We start from the raw sequence: 17,855 nt of genomic DNA on the forward strand, positions 1-17,855 counted from the left end.
TTCTAGCACAGGAAGCAAAAACGGTAACTCATAATTTAACTTAGTTAAAAAAAATATGCCATTTGAACCTATAACATTTTTAAATTAGAACTTGGGTTAAGAAATAGAAATAAGTAGGAGTTCCTGTTGTGGCGCAGTGGTTAACGAATCCGACTAGGAACCATGAGGTTTCGGGTTTGATCCCTGCCCTTGCTCAGTGGGTTGACGATCTGGCGTTGCCGTGAGCTGTGATGTAGGTCGCAGACGTGGCTCGGATCCCGAGTTGCTGTGGCTCTGGTGTAGGCCGGCGGCTACAGCTCCGATTCGACCCCTAGCCTGGAAACCTCCATATGCCACAGGAGCGGCCCAAGAAATGGCAAAAAGACAAAAAAAAAAAAAAAAAGAAAGAAAAAAAGAAGTAAAGAGGAGTTCCAATCATGGCGCAGTGGTTAACAAACCAAACTGACTAGCATCCATCAGGACATGGGTTCAATCCCTGGCCTCGCTCAGTGGATTGAGGATCTGGCATTGCCATGAGCTATGGTGAGACGTAGCTCAGATCCCGAGTTTCTGTGGCTATGGTTTAGGCCAGAAGCTGTAGTTCCTATTCGACCCCAGGCCTGGAAACTTCCATATGCTGCGGGTGCAGCCCTAAAAAAGAGGAAAGACCAAAAAAAAAAAAGAAAGAAAGAAAGAGAAGTAAGTAATGGCCTGGGGTAACTAAGCTACTCTTTGAACAGAACAGTTAAAGAGGACTTTAAGTGTACTGATGCACAGAGCAGCGTCTTATCTCTTTATCAGCAGGTATGTGTAGACACTTTACACCGTCTGTGAAAAGCCACACTCCCAGCTTTCCTGGTTGGCTGGAAAATGGCCATTATTTGTGGCAATCTGTGGCTACTTGGTTCTACGAGAGATATTCACAACTCCTGGACACTAGCTGGTTGACTGTGGGATTTCGTCTACTTGTTCAACAAACATTGATCTACCCCCCGCCCTCCACTTCAGCAACTCTATAAACTAGAGCTAAAGATCCAGCAAAATAAGGTTCCTGTCCTGCTGAAATTCTCAGTCTAGGCAGAGAGTATGTCACTTGAGCCACTATCTAGAAGTGCTCTAAGAATACTTGGGGGGCATATAATTTGGGAAATGGCTGATTAATACTAGGTGCAGGGAAGGCATGCAGGAAGTGAGTGGCTTTTATTTTATTTTTTAATGGTTGCATCTGGGGCATGAGAATGAGGCGCTACCTACTGAGCTAACAAGGCACCTCACCTGGGGCATATGGAAGTTCCCAGGCTGGGACTGAATCCAGGCCACAGCTGTAGCAACACCAGGTCCTTAACCAACTGCACAGGCCTGGATCAAACCCATTACTCCGCAGAAACCTGAGCTGCTGCAACAGGATTCTCAACCCACTGTGCCACAGTGGCAACTCCATGAGTAATTTTTTTAAAAGTTGGGGGTGAGGTGAGTGGCTGGGTGAGTAACTGTATGTCAGGAAAAAAAAAAGGGATGTAGAAAAGGATTAAGAGGTAAATATGGGGAGGACAGGGAGTTCCCTTCGTGGCTTGCTGGTTAACGAACCCAACTAGTATCCATGAGGACTCGGGTTTGATCCCTGGCCTTGCTCAGTGGGTTAAGGATCCGGCGTTGCTGTGAGCTGTTGTGTAGGTTGCAGATGCAGCTCGGATCCCACATTGCTGTGGCTGTGGTTCAGGCTGGCGGCTGCAGCTCCAATTCAACCCCTAGCCTGGGAACCTTCATATGCCCCGAGTGTGGCCCTAAAAAGACAAAAAATAAAAAATAAAAATAAATAAATAAGGAGTTCCCATCATGGTTCAGTGGTAAATGAGTCTGAAGTAACCAGGAGGTTTCAGGTTTTATCCCTGGCCTCGCTCAGTGGGTTAAGAATCTGGCATTGCCCTGAGTTGTGTAGGTCGAAGAAGCAGCTCGGATCCTGGGTGGCTGTAGCTGTGGCTGTGAAGTAGGCTGTCAGCGGCAGCTCTGATTTGACCCCTAGCCTGGGAACTTCCATATGCTGCAGGTGTGGCCCTTTTAAAAAAGACAAAAATAAATACATAAATATGGTGAGGACCATTAAGGAGGCCTGTTGTAGATACCCTATAAATATGTGACAAGAATTAAATGTACCACAGGATGAATATAATTTCTTTTCAAAACTACTAATTTCTGCTTTACCTTACATGTAATCACTGCCATCTTAGAACTGTCACACATACAGCATTCCTCTTCACTAAAACGATTCTGTAACTTTTAACACTCATTAAACGTTTTGTTTTATCAAGAGATCCAAAAACCTATTTCCTTTCTTGTCAACTAATGAGATTTCCAACTCCAATTAGTTTAGCGGCTAAATAATAGTTCCAACTTATCTTTTAGGTAGTTATTTAGAGCCAATTGCTTTGTAATTTTCTCTCTTTTTGTGATCCAGCTGTTCTCAGTGGTTCTCATTTTTCAAGTCTTAAGGTATCATGGACCCTCTGAAAGCTGGACTTCTCTCACTGGAAATTTCGTCCTTTTGCTGGAAATCTGGCCCCCCAAAGTCTCCAGTATTTATATAGGACACGTGTTTGACAAATACACACTCTCCCGCCTGCGTTCCTGAACCTGTCATCACGGTTGCAGAGCAGCTGTCAGGGCTGGAAGACAATCTGAAGAGAGCTGGGGGCGGGGGGAGTGCAGAGGAGGCTGGAGAAATTCACAGCTTGATGGAGAGTGACAGGCAGGAGACTCCCACTCTCACTCCTGGGCAAATGCAGTGACGCGGCCGCATCCTCCCGAGGGCTCCGCCCATTGGGGGGTTTCCTTCCAGCCCCACCGGGAGCTCGATGGACGTCGGGGGCCTGGACCCCGGCCCAGGGGAACCGCGGGCAGAGGCGCAGAAAAGGAACAGAGATCACGGCTTCAGCGGCCCCGCAGGCGGGCCGACTCCCCGCCCCCGCCCCGGTAGGCCGTACCTGTCCCGCAGCCCTTGCTGGAGGTGGTCCAGCCTCTTGTAGTAGTCGGGGCTCGGCAGGTACGCGGATGGCGCGGTAGCCCGGCGCATTCCGCCGCCTTACCGGCTCCGCACAGCCTCGGGGCCGCCCGGACCTGGTTGTCTGAGGCGACGGCCCCACCATGCACCGCGGGTAGACGCGGCGCCCGGACGCCCAGACGCCGCGCAGGGGGCGGGACGCCACTGGAGGGGCGGGGCCCCGTGGAGGGGCGGGGCGGATTATCTGGAGGGGCGGGGCACCATGGAGGGGGCTGAAGGCCCGGAGGGGCGCCGCGAAGTGGGAGCTCGCTGCTGTAAGCAGGTAGTGGAGAGACGGCCTTGGGGTTTGATGCCCAGGCCTCTCCGTCCAGAGACTGGCGTCTTCCTCTGGACCCCCCAGAGTTCTCACGAGAAAGACCCTGGCTCTCCTCCGAGTGGGATTCTTCTCTACCCCGTGATCTTGTTCCCTTGGGTAGAGAATAGGGGCTGGGTGGGAGTAATTCATGTGATCACTTTTGGTTTTGACATCAGATTGCTGTAACTTTCCTAGGTGCATTCTCTCTTTTCCCCCCTTCTTCCGAGAATTTGCTGAGTGCCAGGTACTGAGCTAAGTTTAAACTTGTTTTCCTACCAGCACTTAAATAAAACAAAACACAAAAAAGGCAAAATCCGCAGTACTAAGGCAAATATGCTCAACCCTAACAGTAGAACAACCCCCTTTCTTGAAAAACTGTGCAGACCCTAAGGCTGTGGTTAAGACTGTAGGTCACATTACTTGGTGAAGAGAGGAAAGTTGCTAGCAAGTTGCTTGCAAAGCCGGTATTTGTGCAATCAGAGCTCGGTGGACAAACGCTCTGTACAATGCTTCAGCAGGGACTCTGGAGCCCACCATCTGGGCTCCAGTCCCTTCTTCCACTGCCCAGCTGTGTGACTGCCTACAAATCAACCACTTGAGGCCCAGTTTCCTCATATCTAAAGAAGGAAAGCTGTTATTGCAGGACCCACCTATTTCATGTCCATAATGATGAAATTCATTAATATGTGTTAAGTGTTTAGAAGGGGGCCAGCATAAAGGAAGCATTGTGTTTGTTTGTTTGTTTATCATTATCATCATCACCAACTTGGGGAAAAACTTCAGGGAGAATGATACCATATTATAAAACCCACAGGGCAGGAGTTCCCGTGGCACAGTAGTTAACGAATCTGACTAGGAACCATGAGGTTGTGGGTTCGGTCCCTGCCCTTGCTCAGTGGGTTAAGGATCCGGCTTTGCTGTGAGCTGTGGTGTAGGTTGCAGACGCGGCTCGGATCCCGTGTTGCTGTGGCTCTGGCGTAGGCCGGCGGCTACATCTCCGATTAGACCCCTAGCCTGGGAACCTCCATATGCCACGGGAGCGGCCCAAAGAAATAGCAAAAAGACAAAAAAAAAAAAAATAGCAAAAAGACAAAAAAAAAACCCACAGGGCAGAAGGAAAAAAAATAACCTTCCTTAGTCACGCCTTTGTTTTTTCTCAGTTATTAATTTCACTGCTCATGTGCCAGGTGTGACTTAAACTAGTAAATAGATCATCAGCAAGAAAGATGGGCCATTTGAATATGTAATATAAAATTATGATTTTTCACAGCCTTCTCTTCACAGTTGCCAGGTCCAGCCCTTTATTTCCCCACCCCCTCCTGCATGATCAGTGCTGCCTTGTGAGGCAATGGCAACACACACAGGCAGCGAAGTGTATCTTCCCTCCAGCCTCCCAGCCCAGCCCTCAGCCCCAGCCCCAGTCCACAATCCCACCTCTGCCCTCATCCCCACCTCAGGCAGCAGGGTAAGCACAGCAGTGATGGTCACTCCTGCAGGAAGGACCCCCAGGAAAGGGGTCTTCAAAGGCCTTGGAAAAGAGCTTAGGGATTTTTAAGCAGGGATATCTGGGAGCTGGATACCTAGAATGTGTCCTAGAAGGGGGTGGGTTGGTGTGTGTGTATGACCTTCCAAGCAGGCATGTCCCCTGGCCCTGTAGCCTCCTTGCCTTGTATGGAGTGGCATGGCCAGACAAAGGCCAAAACAGGCTCTGAAATATATAGAAGCCAGGGAAGAAGCCTCTTGTCTGGATCTAAGGGTAGTACTGATGTTACTTGTGTTTAGTTATTATATCAAATCATTATTCTAAATTGATCCCATGGTAGGGTGCCAAGGTTTACCTTAGTGATTTCAGTGCAAACAACATTTTACTACAATCCTGGCCAAAAAAAAAGCATGTTTTGACAACATTTTATTTAGGTCCATCCTTACCCAAGTTAGTTTTTTAAAGAAAAAAAACCAAACAATTAATAGAACTAATAATTTTCAGCAAATTCACAGAGTAAGCAGATGAGGCAGTCATTTAGCATCCTCAATTTTTACTAGGCCATTTTTAAGGGAATCTAAACTTAAATACAATTAAACCGTAAATAGACAAGTCAAAACAATTATAATGTGCATTCTTTGGTTGATTTATTAATGACATGACAAATCTAGATGCAAGATCCCTTTTATTAAGAATAATACCTAGCAAACTAAATGGATATTTCTAGAGTATTTATGCTAAAATTATGCATTCTCAATGGGACAGACTTTTAATAAATTCAGAGTTCTTCACTTTGAATATTTAATTTGCTGGAGCACTCTCTTTTTTTTTTTTTTTCCTTGGTCTTTTTGCCATTTCTTGAGCCGCTCCTGTGGCATATGGAGGTTCCTAGGCCAGGGATCAAATTGAAGCTGTAGCCACCGGCCTATGCCAGAGCTACAGCAATGTGGGATCCAAGCCGCATCTACGACCTACACCACAGTTCACGGCAACGCTGGATCCTTACTTAACCCACTGAGCAAGGCCAGGGATCGAACCTGCAACCCCATGGTTCCTAGTCGGATTCATTAACCACTGAGCCACGACGGGAACTCCGGAGCACTCTCTTTTAATATTGTTCTTAAATCCTTTTACAGGAACAGAGCTGATTTCCGTAAGCAGCTCTGCTTTTAGCTTACGTGGACCACAGGCCATCAAGTCTGCCTAGATGAGCAAGGCTTCCTATAAGCGGATCCTTAACCAGGGGCAAGGCCAGGGATCAGACCCGAATCCTCTTGGATACTAGTCAGGTTTATTACCACTAAGCCATGACAAGAACTCCATACCATGAAATTTTAAAATTAAATTCTGTGTTTTTGAGTCAATAACTGCTTGGACATGATATTTATTTCCTAGAGCTGCCATAATAAAGTACCACAAACTGAGTGGCTTAAACAACCAAAATGTACTATGTCATAGTTCTAAAGGCCAGAAGTCTGAGATCAAGGTCTTGGCAATGTTGATTCCTCCTGGGGACTGTGGGGGAGAATATGTTCCAGGCCTGGCCCCTAGCTTTGGAGCTCTGCTGGCCAACTTCAGCATTCCTTGACTGGGTAGATGCATTGCCCTCTCTCTGCCTTTATCTTCACATGGTACTGCCCCTGTGTGCATGTGTGGCTCCAAATTTCCCCTTTTATAAGGACACCAATTGTCTTAGATTAGAGACCCATCTTCCTCGAGGATGACCTCACCCTAACTAATTATACCTGCAATGACCCTGTTTCCAAATAAGATCCCATTCTGGGCGCTGGGAGTTAGGACTTCAACCTATGAATTTGGGAATTCATGTCTGTAATAGACATGAACGTGGGCAAGTATTTCATTTTGCCGTCACTTCACGGTTTATAGATAGAGATGACTCTGATGCAGAAGGTAGGGGGAATGTCACATGCATTTGTCACATGTCACATGCATATGTGCATGTAGCCTCTCCTGCCTTTGAGCATTTATAGTGGTGTAAGCATGTAGGGCCTCATTTAAACCCCACGAGAGTCTTTTGAGGACCCCACAAGCTTAAGCAACAGACCTAAGATCACACTGCCAGTGTATGTAGTGCTGGAAATTAAACACAGACCTTTCCCAGTACCAAAGTCCATCCTTTCTTACCCTGCATTCAATGTGGCCTTGAAACTCATCATTTTATAGCAACTGATTTTTTTTTTCCTTTTTAGGGCTGTACCTGCAGCTTATGGAAATTCCCAGACTAGGAGTCAAATCCAAGCTACAGCTGCTGGCCTACACTACAGCCACAGCAATGCCAGATCCAAGCCTCGTCTGTGACCTATGCTATCGTTTGCAGCAATACTGGATCCTTAACCCACTTTGAGGATGGAACCCACATCCTCACAGAGACTATGTAGGGTTCTTACCCTTCTGAGCCACAAAAGGAACTCTGGTAGTTGGTGATATTCTTTATTTTCTTTATATGAAGGGTATAAAAATATATACTGTGTGACCAAGAAGGTGCTTACGTGTACACAGTTTATTGTCTGTGAGGATGGTACTCCTTGACATAGAATGCATTTTTCGCATGCTGTGATACAGCTCTGTGTGTTCACCATTCTGTTAATTTCCTCCTTGGCACTCAGAAAGACTGCATTTCCCATCCTTTCTAGCAGTGAGATGGGCCTCTTTGATCCAGTCTGGGCAATGGAAAGTGAGCCCATGTGATGCAGCCACTTCTAGTCCTGGCCCCAAACATCCTGTGCTGTCTTCCCCACTTTTCATTAGGTGGCCGCCTGGAGGCAGAGGACCCAGTGGAGAACTCTGAAGCCCTGGAAGAAGAATGAATGGCTGCAAAGAGCCAGGACTGTCACTTGGGCAAGAAATAAACCTTTAATGTCTTGAGTCTTTGATATTTTGTGGTTGTTTGTTTCAGCATCTAGCATTACCTATCCTGACCAGTACATAGGCATTCCATGCAAGAATTACACAAAGGCATCAACTGTCTTTTTGCAACTTTCTAAGTGAGGAGGTATGGGACTCTCCCAAGGGCCAAGGAAACTGCATTCCTGAAACTCAGAGTCAGAGTCAACATCTAAGGAGAGAAGCCTAGGTAGCAAAGACAAAGCAACAGTGAAGAGGCATATAGAGCAGCTATGTCCACCGGGACTGTTGACAGTGATGGAAGTGTTCTCTTTCATGCTGTCCCATAGGGTAGCCCCCAGCCACATGTGGCTATGGAGAAATTGAATGTAGCTAGCACAACCGTGGTCTTGAATTTTTTATTTTGTTATAATTTATTAAAATTAAAATTTTGAGAGGATGTGTATTATCTAGTGGCTACAGTGAAGATCCAGAGATAAAGCAGAAAAATTGTTAAGCCTGGAGGGGTAGAGGGAGAGGCCATTAGTCATTAGGAAGCGGAAAGTAGGAACTAGAACGTGAGATGCCATCCTTGGTGATCAAGAGGGGAAATGTAATTGTTAATTTTATTTTATTTTATGTTTTGTCTTTTTAGGGCCACACCCACAGCATATGGAAGTTCCCAGGCTAGGGGTCCATTCAGAGCTACAGATGCTGGCTTATACCACAGCCACAGCAACACAGGATCTGAGCTGTGTCTGCAGCCTACACCACAGCTCACGGCAATGCCAGATCCCTGACCCACTGAGCAAGGCCAGGGGTCAAACCTGCATCCTCAAGGATACTAGTTGGATTCATTTCCATTGAGCCACGACAGGAACTTCTGATTGTTAATTTTATGTGTCAACTTGGCTAGGCCATGGTGCCCAGTTGCTTGGGCAAATACTAGTCTAGATGTTGCTATGAAGGTTTTTTTTTAGATTTAACTCAGTACATTTTGAGTAAAGCAGATTGCCCTCCGTTAAGTGGGTGGGCCTCATCACATCAGTTGAGGACCTTAAGAGAAAAGACTGAAATCTCCAGAAGAAAAAGGAATTCTGCCACCAGACTGTGTTCAGTCTCTAGACCACAGCATCAACTTCTGCTGAAGTGCCCTATGGACTTTGGTCTTGCTAGTCCTCACAATGGCATATGCTAATTCTTTAAAACAAATCCCCCCCCCGATATAAATACAGGAGTACCTTGGAGATATCGTGGGTTCAGTTCCAGACAATCCCAATAAAGCAAATATCACAATACAGCAAGCCATCCAAATTTTTTGGCTTTCAAGTGCATATAAAGGTTATGTAAAAAGTAAATAGGGAATTCCCATTGCAGTGCAGTGGAAACAAATCTGACTAGTATCCAGAAGGATGTGGGTTCAATCCCTGGCTTCACTCAGTGGGTTAAGGATCTGGTGTTGCTGTGAGCTGTGGTGTAGGTTGCAGATGAGGCTCGGATCCCAAGTTGCTGTGGCTGTGGTGTAGGCTGACAGCTGTAGCTCCGATTCGACCCCTAGCCTGGGAACGTCCATATGCCATGGGTGTGTCCCTTAAAAGGAAATAAATAAATAAATAAATGTTATGTTTACATTCTACTATAGCCTATTATGTGTTCAATAACATTACGTCTAAAAAAATGTACACAAGCTTAATTAAAAACATTTTATTGCCAGAGTTCCCGCCGTGGCTCAGTGGTTAATGAATCCAACTAGGAACTATGGGGTTGCGGGTTCGATCTCTGCCCTTGCTCAGTGGGTTCAGGATCTGGCGTTGCTGTGGCTCTGGTGTAGGTTGGCAGCTACAGTTCTGATTCGACCCCTAGCCTGGGAACCTCCATATGCCGCAAGATTGGCCCAAGAAATGGCAAAAAACAAAACAAAACAAAGCAAAAAACAAAAAACATTTTGTTGCCAAAATATACTAACCATCACCTGAGCCTTCAGGAAGTCACAATATTTTGCAATAGTAACATGAAAGAACATGGATCACAGGTCACCATAATGAATGGAGCTCAGCTGAAGAAGCTGGAAAGTGCAGGGTGGTCCCTTATAGCTGAGCTTTGGTGGAGCTATTGACTGGACCACTGTTCACATGGTCATGTGTCATTCAGCTACTAGCTGCCAAGAGACCACTCATACATTTCATTATTTCCTTATGAAGTAGTCCACCGTTCAAAATTCAACTGTGAAAAAGATGTAAATGAAAGCATCCTTTTTATCACTGCCACCAGCCTACAGTTTCATTTCCTGGGAGGTCACCATGTCCTTAAGTAACTTTCCTGAGTGATTCTGAGCACATATACATGTCTATGTCTATACGTATACATATATCTCTACATTTCTTTTTCTTTTCTTTCTTTCTTTCTTTCTTCTTTCTTTCTTTCTTTCTTTCTTTCTTTCTTTCTTTTTTTTTTTTTTACTGAAGTATAGTTGATTTACAACCTTGTGTTAATTTCAGGTATACAGCAAAGTGATTTGGTTATATGCATACATAATCTTTTTCAGATTCTTTTCCATTATAGGTTATTGCCAGATGTTGAATATAGTTTCATGTGCTATACAATAGATCCTTGTTGGCTATCTATTTTGTATGTAGTAGTGTGTATCTGTTAATCCCAAATTCCTAATCTATCCCACTTTTCCCCCCTCTTCCCTTTGGTAACCATAAGTTTGTCTTCTATGTCTGGGTTGAATTGGAGCTGCAGCTGCTGGCCTATGCCACGGCACAGCAATGAGGGATCTGAGCCACATCTGTAACTTAGGCTGCAGCTTGTGGCAATGCCAGAGCCTTAACCCACCAAGTGAGGCCAGGGATCAAACCTACATTTCCATGGATACTTGTCAGGTTCTTAACCCTCTGAGCCACAACAGGAACTCCCTGTATTTTTTTTTAGATTCCACATATATGTGATATAATATGATATTTGTCTTTGTCCGACTTACTTCACTTAGTATGATAATTTCTAGTTGCATCCATATTGCTGAAAATGGCATTATTTCATTCTTTTTATGACTGAGTAATATTCCATTGTATACATGTACCACATCTTCTTGATCCATTCTTTTGTCAATGGACATTTAAGTTGTTTCCAACTTAAATTTGGCTATTATGAATAGTGCTACTATGAACAATGGGGTGCAGATATCTTTTTGAATTAGACTTTTTGTATATGTGCTACGCCTGGGCATATATCCAGGATCATATCATCACTTTATTTTTAGTTTTTAAAGGAATCTCCATATTGTTCTCCAGCTACATTTCTATATTCTATAGTAATAGCTATTATATCATTTAAATATAGAGGGTAATATTCTTTACACACTTCTGCATCTTATATTCATGCTTTGCATCTTAGAGAGCTTTCTGTGTCAGTATACGGAGAGCTACAGAACTACCTCATTCTATAGGTAGCTCTTCAGTGTTTCCCTTTATGATTATCACACAAAACAATTTAATCAATCATCTCTTGATGGACTTGTTTTTATCTATAAAAACTGTGGCGACTTTTATTTTTTTAATAAATTTTTTTTTTTTTTTGCTTTTTAGAGCTGTGCCTGTGGCACATGGAAGTTCCCAGGCTAGGAGTCAAATCGGAGCTGCAGATGCCAGCCCAAGCCAGAGCCAAAACTAGAGGTTCGAGCCACTTCTGCGACCTACGCCACAGCTCATGGCAATCCTGGATCCCTAACCCACTGAATGAGATCAGGGATCGAACTCGCATCCTCGTGGATACTAGTTGTGTTCATAACCCGCTGAGCCACAAAGGGAACACCTGACAGTGGAGGCTTCTAATGCAGTAACTTCTATTTACTTTCCAAAACTTGACTTAATAAGGTCAAGGGCTAGGCATCTTTCTGACACACCAGAGCAACATCGCACCATAGCACTACTAACGGGTCATTGATCAAATGTATCCTGCTGCCATGCTTATGGAAACACGTGGTCCAGGAAAGGCTGTTGACTCATCTCTGGACTTTTAAAAACTTGCATCATTAAGTCTAGGCTTTGGCTCCTTAGTGGAGAGTACTTTATGATAGGTGACTAAGTAAGGACTTATTGAGCAATTACTCTGGGCCTAAAGGGTGCTTAACGCTTGGGGAGAAGTTTCCACAGAGATCTTAGAATATGAGGCAGGGACTGAGCATTTGTCCTTAAACACACATGATCCCATTGATCCTGAAAGTGCAGCAAGATAAGCATTATTATCCTAAGGCTCAGAGAGGGTGATTCTCTTGTTCAAGGTCCTACGGCAGACAGAGAGATAGGTCCCACCATGGTGTCTATATAATGAGTGTCCTGTTAGCTGGCTAAGGAGAGGGCAGAGGCCCAGGCTGTGTCTGACCTCTGATTTCACTGCCTTGTTGAGAATTAATAAGCTTATTAAGCTTGCAGGATGAAAGATCAAGATACAAAAATCAATTGTATTTCTATATGCCAGTCACAAACAATGAGAAATTGAAAAATCGAAATAAATGAAGAGAAATATGGATCCAGAGACTCAACATTGTTAAGACATCAATTCTCCCCTGATTGATCTACAGATTCAGTGGAATCCCAATCAAATTCCCTGCAGGTTTGTTTTGCTGAAAATGATAAGCTGATTCTAAAATTCATGTGGGGAGTTCCCATTGTGGCTCAGCAGGTTAAGAACCCAACTGGTATCCATGAAGATGTGGGTTCGATCCCTGGCCTTGCTCAGTGGGTTAAGGATCCAACATTGCCTCAAGCTGTGGTGTAGGTCGCAGATGGGCCTGGATCCCACATTGCTGTGGCTGTGGTGTAGGCTGGCAGCTGCAGCTCTGATTTGACCCCTAGCCTGGGAACTTCCATATGCTGTGGGTGCGGTGCTAAAAAAAAAAGAAAAAAAGAAAAAAAGAAAATAAAATTTATATGGAAATGCAAAGGACCTAAAAGAGCGGAAATAGCTCTAAAAGAGAAGAAAGTTGGAGAAGACTGATTTCAAGACTTCCTACCAGGCTATAATAATCTACTACTCTGCTCAGAAGGAAACTGTTTAACTGCCCCTGCATGATTTGAGTTGAAGAACTTGGCTGCACAGAGGCTGGAAGGTGGATGGGATCAGGCATGTTTAGGGCTGACCTGAGCCCAAGTCGTAGGCCAGTTGGTGGCTTTGCGACATTAGCACTCCAACGCAGTCAAGAAAATAAACTTTAACTTGCTGATTATACCCTGGCTGATTTCCTGGGATTTGTGGTTGCAAGAACAGGGACAGCATCCTTTCCAGCTCTCTCCATCACCAAGAAGAAACTGTAAATCAATGGGATGAATTTTAAGTACAAAATAGAGGGGATGAAATGATTGAGAGGTCTCAAAGTGACAATATAAAATGAAGAGAGACTTCAGGCCAGCTGGATCTTGAAAGGGGTATAGAGAAATTAAGCCTGTCTGGAAGGACAGGACCAAACTCACAGCTCTCCATCACGTCCCCATTTTCAACCCCCGACGAGATTTCTTCTCCCATATTTTCTGAATTTCTTACCTTTCTCAAGCTTCCTTGAATATTTCAAAGGTGAATTTCTCTATGGGAATAAATCTCTAGTGAACATGTTGAAAATTGTGGTATCATTACCTTTGGAAAATACAAGGACAGAAAGGGAAAGAATTTATCTGCTAGAAAGTGGAAGAGAAATACAAAGATTTCCAATGACCCCTCAAATCTCAAAGAAAGCACCTGGGCTTTTCAAGAGTAGGAGGAGAACTGGACCTCGTGTTATTTCCATTAAGATACTCAACTACATCTTCAGAATATTTCATCTAAATCATCAAAGAAAATGATTATCTCATATTCTACAGAAAGCCTATAGACAAGGTTAATGCCATGATGCTTGACTAAAGCATCAGATAAAACTCCCTCATCATAAAACCACAGAAATATTTTGTTTATTTAATCAACTCTACAGAGAAAGCAAAATAAAGCCTCTTCCACCTTAACCTACCAACGATTTAATTAACTCTATAACCTCTTCAGGCCCTATAATTTTCATAATTTGGAAACTGGTCCATGTTATGTTATTTCATTTTTATTAATTATTTCATATTTCGCTTTTCTTGGTATTAATAAAATGTGTGTTATCAATTTATGGACAGCACTATATTCCCTCTTATTAATGAGCCTTGAGACTTTGGGAAGAAAGTTTGAAAAGGCCTAAAAGGTAAATCTAGAAGATATTCACCATAGAGATAATGAAACAGAGGCCTAAAAAAGTAGAGTTTAGTAGATAATGTCAGATCCTTTTCTAATTATCTATTGATACATGTAAATTATTTTTTAAATAATTTTTAAAAATTACCTTTCATTCTTCTACGGGTTGACAGGGCTCAGCTAGGTGGTTCTTGTTTGGGGTCTATGTCAGTGAGCTTCTCCAGAGAAACAGAACCAATTATATACACAAATATATAATTATTTCTTTTCTTTTTTCTTTTTTTTTTGGTCTGTTTGCTATTTCTTGGGCCGCTCCCGTGACATATGGAGGTTCCCAGGCTAGGGGTCGAATCGGAGCTGTAGCCACTGGCCTATACCAGAGCCACAGCAACATGGGATCTGAGCCGCGTCTGCAACCTACACCACAGCTCATGGCAACGCCGGATCGTTAACCCACTGAGCAAGGGCAGGGACCGAACCTGCAACCTCATGGTTCCTAGTCGGATTCGTTAACCACTGCGCCACGATGGGAACTCCTAATTATTTCTTTATCTCTCTCTACCTCCTTCCCTTCTCTCACTCTCTCAGGAATTGACTAGAAACTTAAGTAGCAAACTTTTTGTTAAAAAAACACTTTTATTTATTTTGCCATACACATTACAATGTGTCTCATGTAATTTTCTCTCAGATTAAATTCTCTCAATATCAGAGTTCCTGTCGTGGCACAGCAGAAACAAATCCAACTAGGAACCATGAGGTTGAGAGTTTGATACCTGGCCTTGCTCAGTGGGTCAAGGATCTGGTGTTGCCATGAGCTGTGGTGTAGGTCGCAGATGCGGCTCAGATCCTGCTTTGCTGTGGCTCTGGCGTAGGGTGGCAGCTATAGCTCTGATTAGAACCCTAACCTGGGAATCTCCATATGCCTTGGGTGCAGCCCTTTAAAAAGCAAAAAATAAAAATAAATAAATATATAAATAATTTCTCTCAATATTTCACAGAAACATGTTTTTTTAATTTTTTTAAAATTTTGATTTTTTTTTTATTACTCAATGAATTTATCACCTCTGTAGTTGTATAATGATCATCACAATCCAATTTCACAGGATTTCCATCCCACAACCCAAGCCCATCCCCCCACCCCCAAACTGTCTCCTCCGGAGACAATACGTTTTTCAATGTCTATGAGTCAGCATCTGTTCTGCAAAGAAGTTCAGTCCAGAACCATATTTTTATCTGACATGTTCTTGGTCTAATCAGAGAAAAGTATATTGTTCCCATAACCATGTGGATCAGATGTGGAAAATACATACTAAGTTATCTAATTCATCCTTCTGCCAATACTGAATTCTTTCCTAAAGTCCCTTGGTCTATTTTCCAGATGTGTTACCTGAGTCACTAGAATTTTAAACAACATTCTTTATTTCTCCTTGTTTGTGAATTGATACAGATACCCTTCTCCAGTTTCTGCTGTCTTTGTAGCATTTGCTGATTATATACAAATATTAACTTTCAGGCAGCAATCTTGAGTCAGACTTTCTTCTTCTCTAGGAAACCTCAGGCTTTGCTTTTAAGGCCCTCACGACTGGATAAGCCCCACTCACAGTATTGAGAATAATCTCCTTACTTAAAGTCAATTCATTTTAGATGTTAACTACATCTAAAAAATACTTTCACAGCAACATCTAGAGTAGTCTTCACTTATTTACTTCTGTCTGGCATATGGAAGTTCCAGGGCCAGGGGTTGATTGAGGCCGGGGATGGAACTGGCATTCTCATGGATATTAGCGTGATTCTTAACCCACCGAGCCACAACTGGAACTCCTAGAGTAGTCTTCATTGAAGTAACTGAGTACTATAGCCTAGCCAAGGTGACACATAGAACCACACCAGGTCCCTCACATGGTGACAGTCCCATGTTTTCTGAAGGCTCTTTTGGGCTAGATGTCCAAGATGTCACCCCTATGGCTAGTGGTTGATGCCAGCCAGAAGCTGGGAGGGCAGCTGGGGCTGTTGACCAGCATGGCAGCCTGATCCCTCTCCACTGGTCTGGAATTCTCTCAGCATGGTAGCTGAAAGGGAGTGTCCTGGAAGCTAGGATTCCAAGAAAAAGGAATTGGAGGAGATTGCACCTGCTAGACCCCATCCCTGGAGTAGGATGTCACTTCCGTTGTGTTTTATTAGCAAAGCAGTCACAGAGCTCACTTAAATTCTAGAGGGCGATTAATAGGAGAATAAATATTTCAGGAAACGTCCTGAGATAGATTCCACCTCAAGATGGAGAGTGGCAAGGCCACAGTGCAGAACATACAGGCAGGGAGATCTAGCTGCGTACATTTTTGGAAAATACAATGGTACTTACCATTTCCATGCACATTGACCAGCCAGCCAACCACCAGCACCAGCAGCTCTTTGCCTCAGAGCTTCTCTGGTGGCCAGAGACTGCTCTGCCTCTTGTGGGACTGGTCTGGCAGCTATGGGAAATTAATACCCAATCAATGGGAGAGCCCAAGCCCCTGTAACAAATTAAGCTCCACTTGCAAACAATGGTTACATGCTTGCTGAGTTTACTGCTGCCTTCCCTTCCATGTTTCCCTTCCCCACTCTTGCTATGCTGTGGCTTCCTGAGATTAACGTTTCCTCTGAGGCACTGACTTGCCCTCTAATCTTTGCCTCAAGGTCAGCTTCTGGGGGAATCCAACCAGCAACTAGTCCAAGATCAGAGTTAAAACTAGGGCAAAATTGAGCCGGGGAGTCAACAGTACTTCTCATATTTGCTACATTCAGAAAGAGGCTCATAATATTAAAGTGCTTAACTTTATTGAGTGATGGAGAGAGGGCTTACAAAAGCGAAAAATTTGAGGTGGCTATGTTAGCTATCTTAAATAGATATTGTTTGGGAGTTCCCGTTGTGGTGCAGCGGAAACAAATCCAACTAGGAACCATGAGGTTGGGGATTTGATCCCTGGCCTCGCTCAGTGGGTTAACGATCCAGCGTTGCCGTGAGCTGTGGTGTAGGTTGCAGACGAGGCTCTGATCCCGCATTGCTGCGGCTCTGGTGTAGGCCGGCAGCTATAGCTCCCATTAGACCTCTAGCCTGGGAACTGCCATATGCCGCGGGTGTGGCCCTAAAAAGACAAAAAACAAACAAAAAAATATTAACAGATGTTGTTTGGAAAGAGCACTGGACAAGGAGGCAAAAAATGTGGGTTCTCCCTGTACGGGCCATCAAAAAAGAAAGAGAGAAAGAAAGAGAGAAAGAGAAAGAAAGGAAGGAAGGAAGGAAGGAAGGAAGAAGGAAGAAGGAAAAGAAAAGAAAAGAAAAGAAAAGAAAAGAAAAGAAAAAAAGAGAAAAAAGAAAAGAAAGGTCTAGCTCTTACTCTAGGAATTGCGAAGAAGTCACTGCTCAAGCTCAAGGAACAGTCTCACGTGTAGCAGTCCTGTGAGTCAAATGGGACGATGTCTGCAAAGGCAGTATCATGGAGAAAAATAGTCAAATGACTGAAAGGAATAATTTTTCTCATTTCTGGTGGGTCCCTTCAATAAAACATTTTGAGGTTTTGTGTTCTTTTCCCCCCACAAACTCACATGTACTTTTTTTTTTTTTTCCTTTTTCAGCTGTAGGGTACAGCGGCTTGATGTGGGATCTCAAATCCCAGACCAGGATATGAACCCTGGCCCTGGCAGTGAAAGGGCTGAGTCCTAATCACTAGACCACTAGGGAACTCCTGCTCACATATGCTCTTGGTCCTCATTTTACATTTCAGAAGTAGACAACTGGCCAGTCCCCCCAGTCTACACTGTCTAGATAATTTCAAGGTATGTTGAAGTCTCCAGTTTTAAAACAAAGTCTTCAGGAAGTTCCATCGTGGCTCAGTGGTAACGAACCTGAGTAGTATCCATGAGGATGTAGGTTCAATCCCTGGCCTCGCTCAGCAGGTTAAGGATCTGGTGCTGCCCTGAGCTGTGGCGTAGGCTGGCAGCTACAGATCCAT

The 17,855-nt window shown here is 43.9% G+C and overlaps 1 protein-coding gene across 5 annotated transcripts in view; it reads right to left on the bottom strand.

The window, feature by feature from the left end:
• KIZ (kizuna centrosomal protein) overlaps positions 1–3,155 on the bottom strand; it is a 108,769-nt gene extending 105,614 nt beyond the window's left edge. For all 5 annotated transcript variants that reach the window (XR_007133909.1, XR_007133910.1, XM_047771592.1 and 2 more), the window contains exon 1: positions 2,961–3,155. Coding sequence is in view for 3 of the 5 variants with exons in the window: in XM_047771592.1 (XP_047627548.1) it covers positions 2,961–3,049 (89 nt within the window). In the remaining 2 variants the exon portion in view is untranslated. The remainder of the gene's footprint in view (positions 1–2,960) is intronic.
• Between the last annotated feature and the right edge of the window lie 14,700 nt (positions 3,156–17,855).

Source organism: Phacochoerus africanus, chromosome 3 (assembly GCF_016906955.1).
Source record: "Phacochoerus africanus isolate WHEZ1 chromosome 3, ROS_Pafr_v1, whole genome shotgun sequence".
NCBI lineage: Eukaryota > Metazoa > Chordata > Mammalia > Artiodactyla > Suidae > Phacochoerus > Phacochoerus africanus.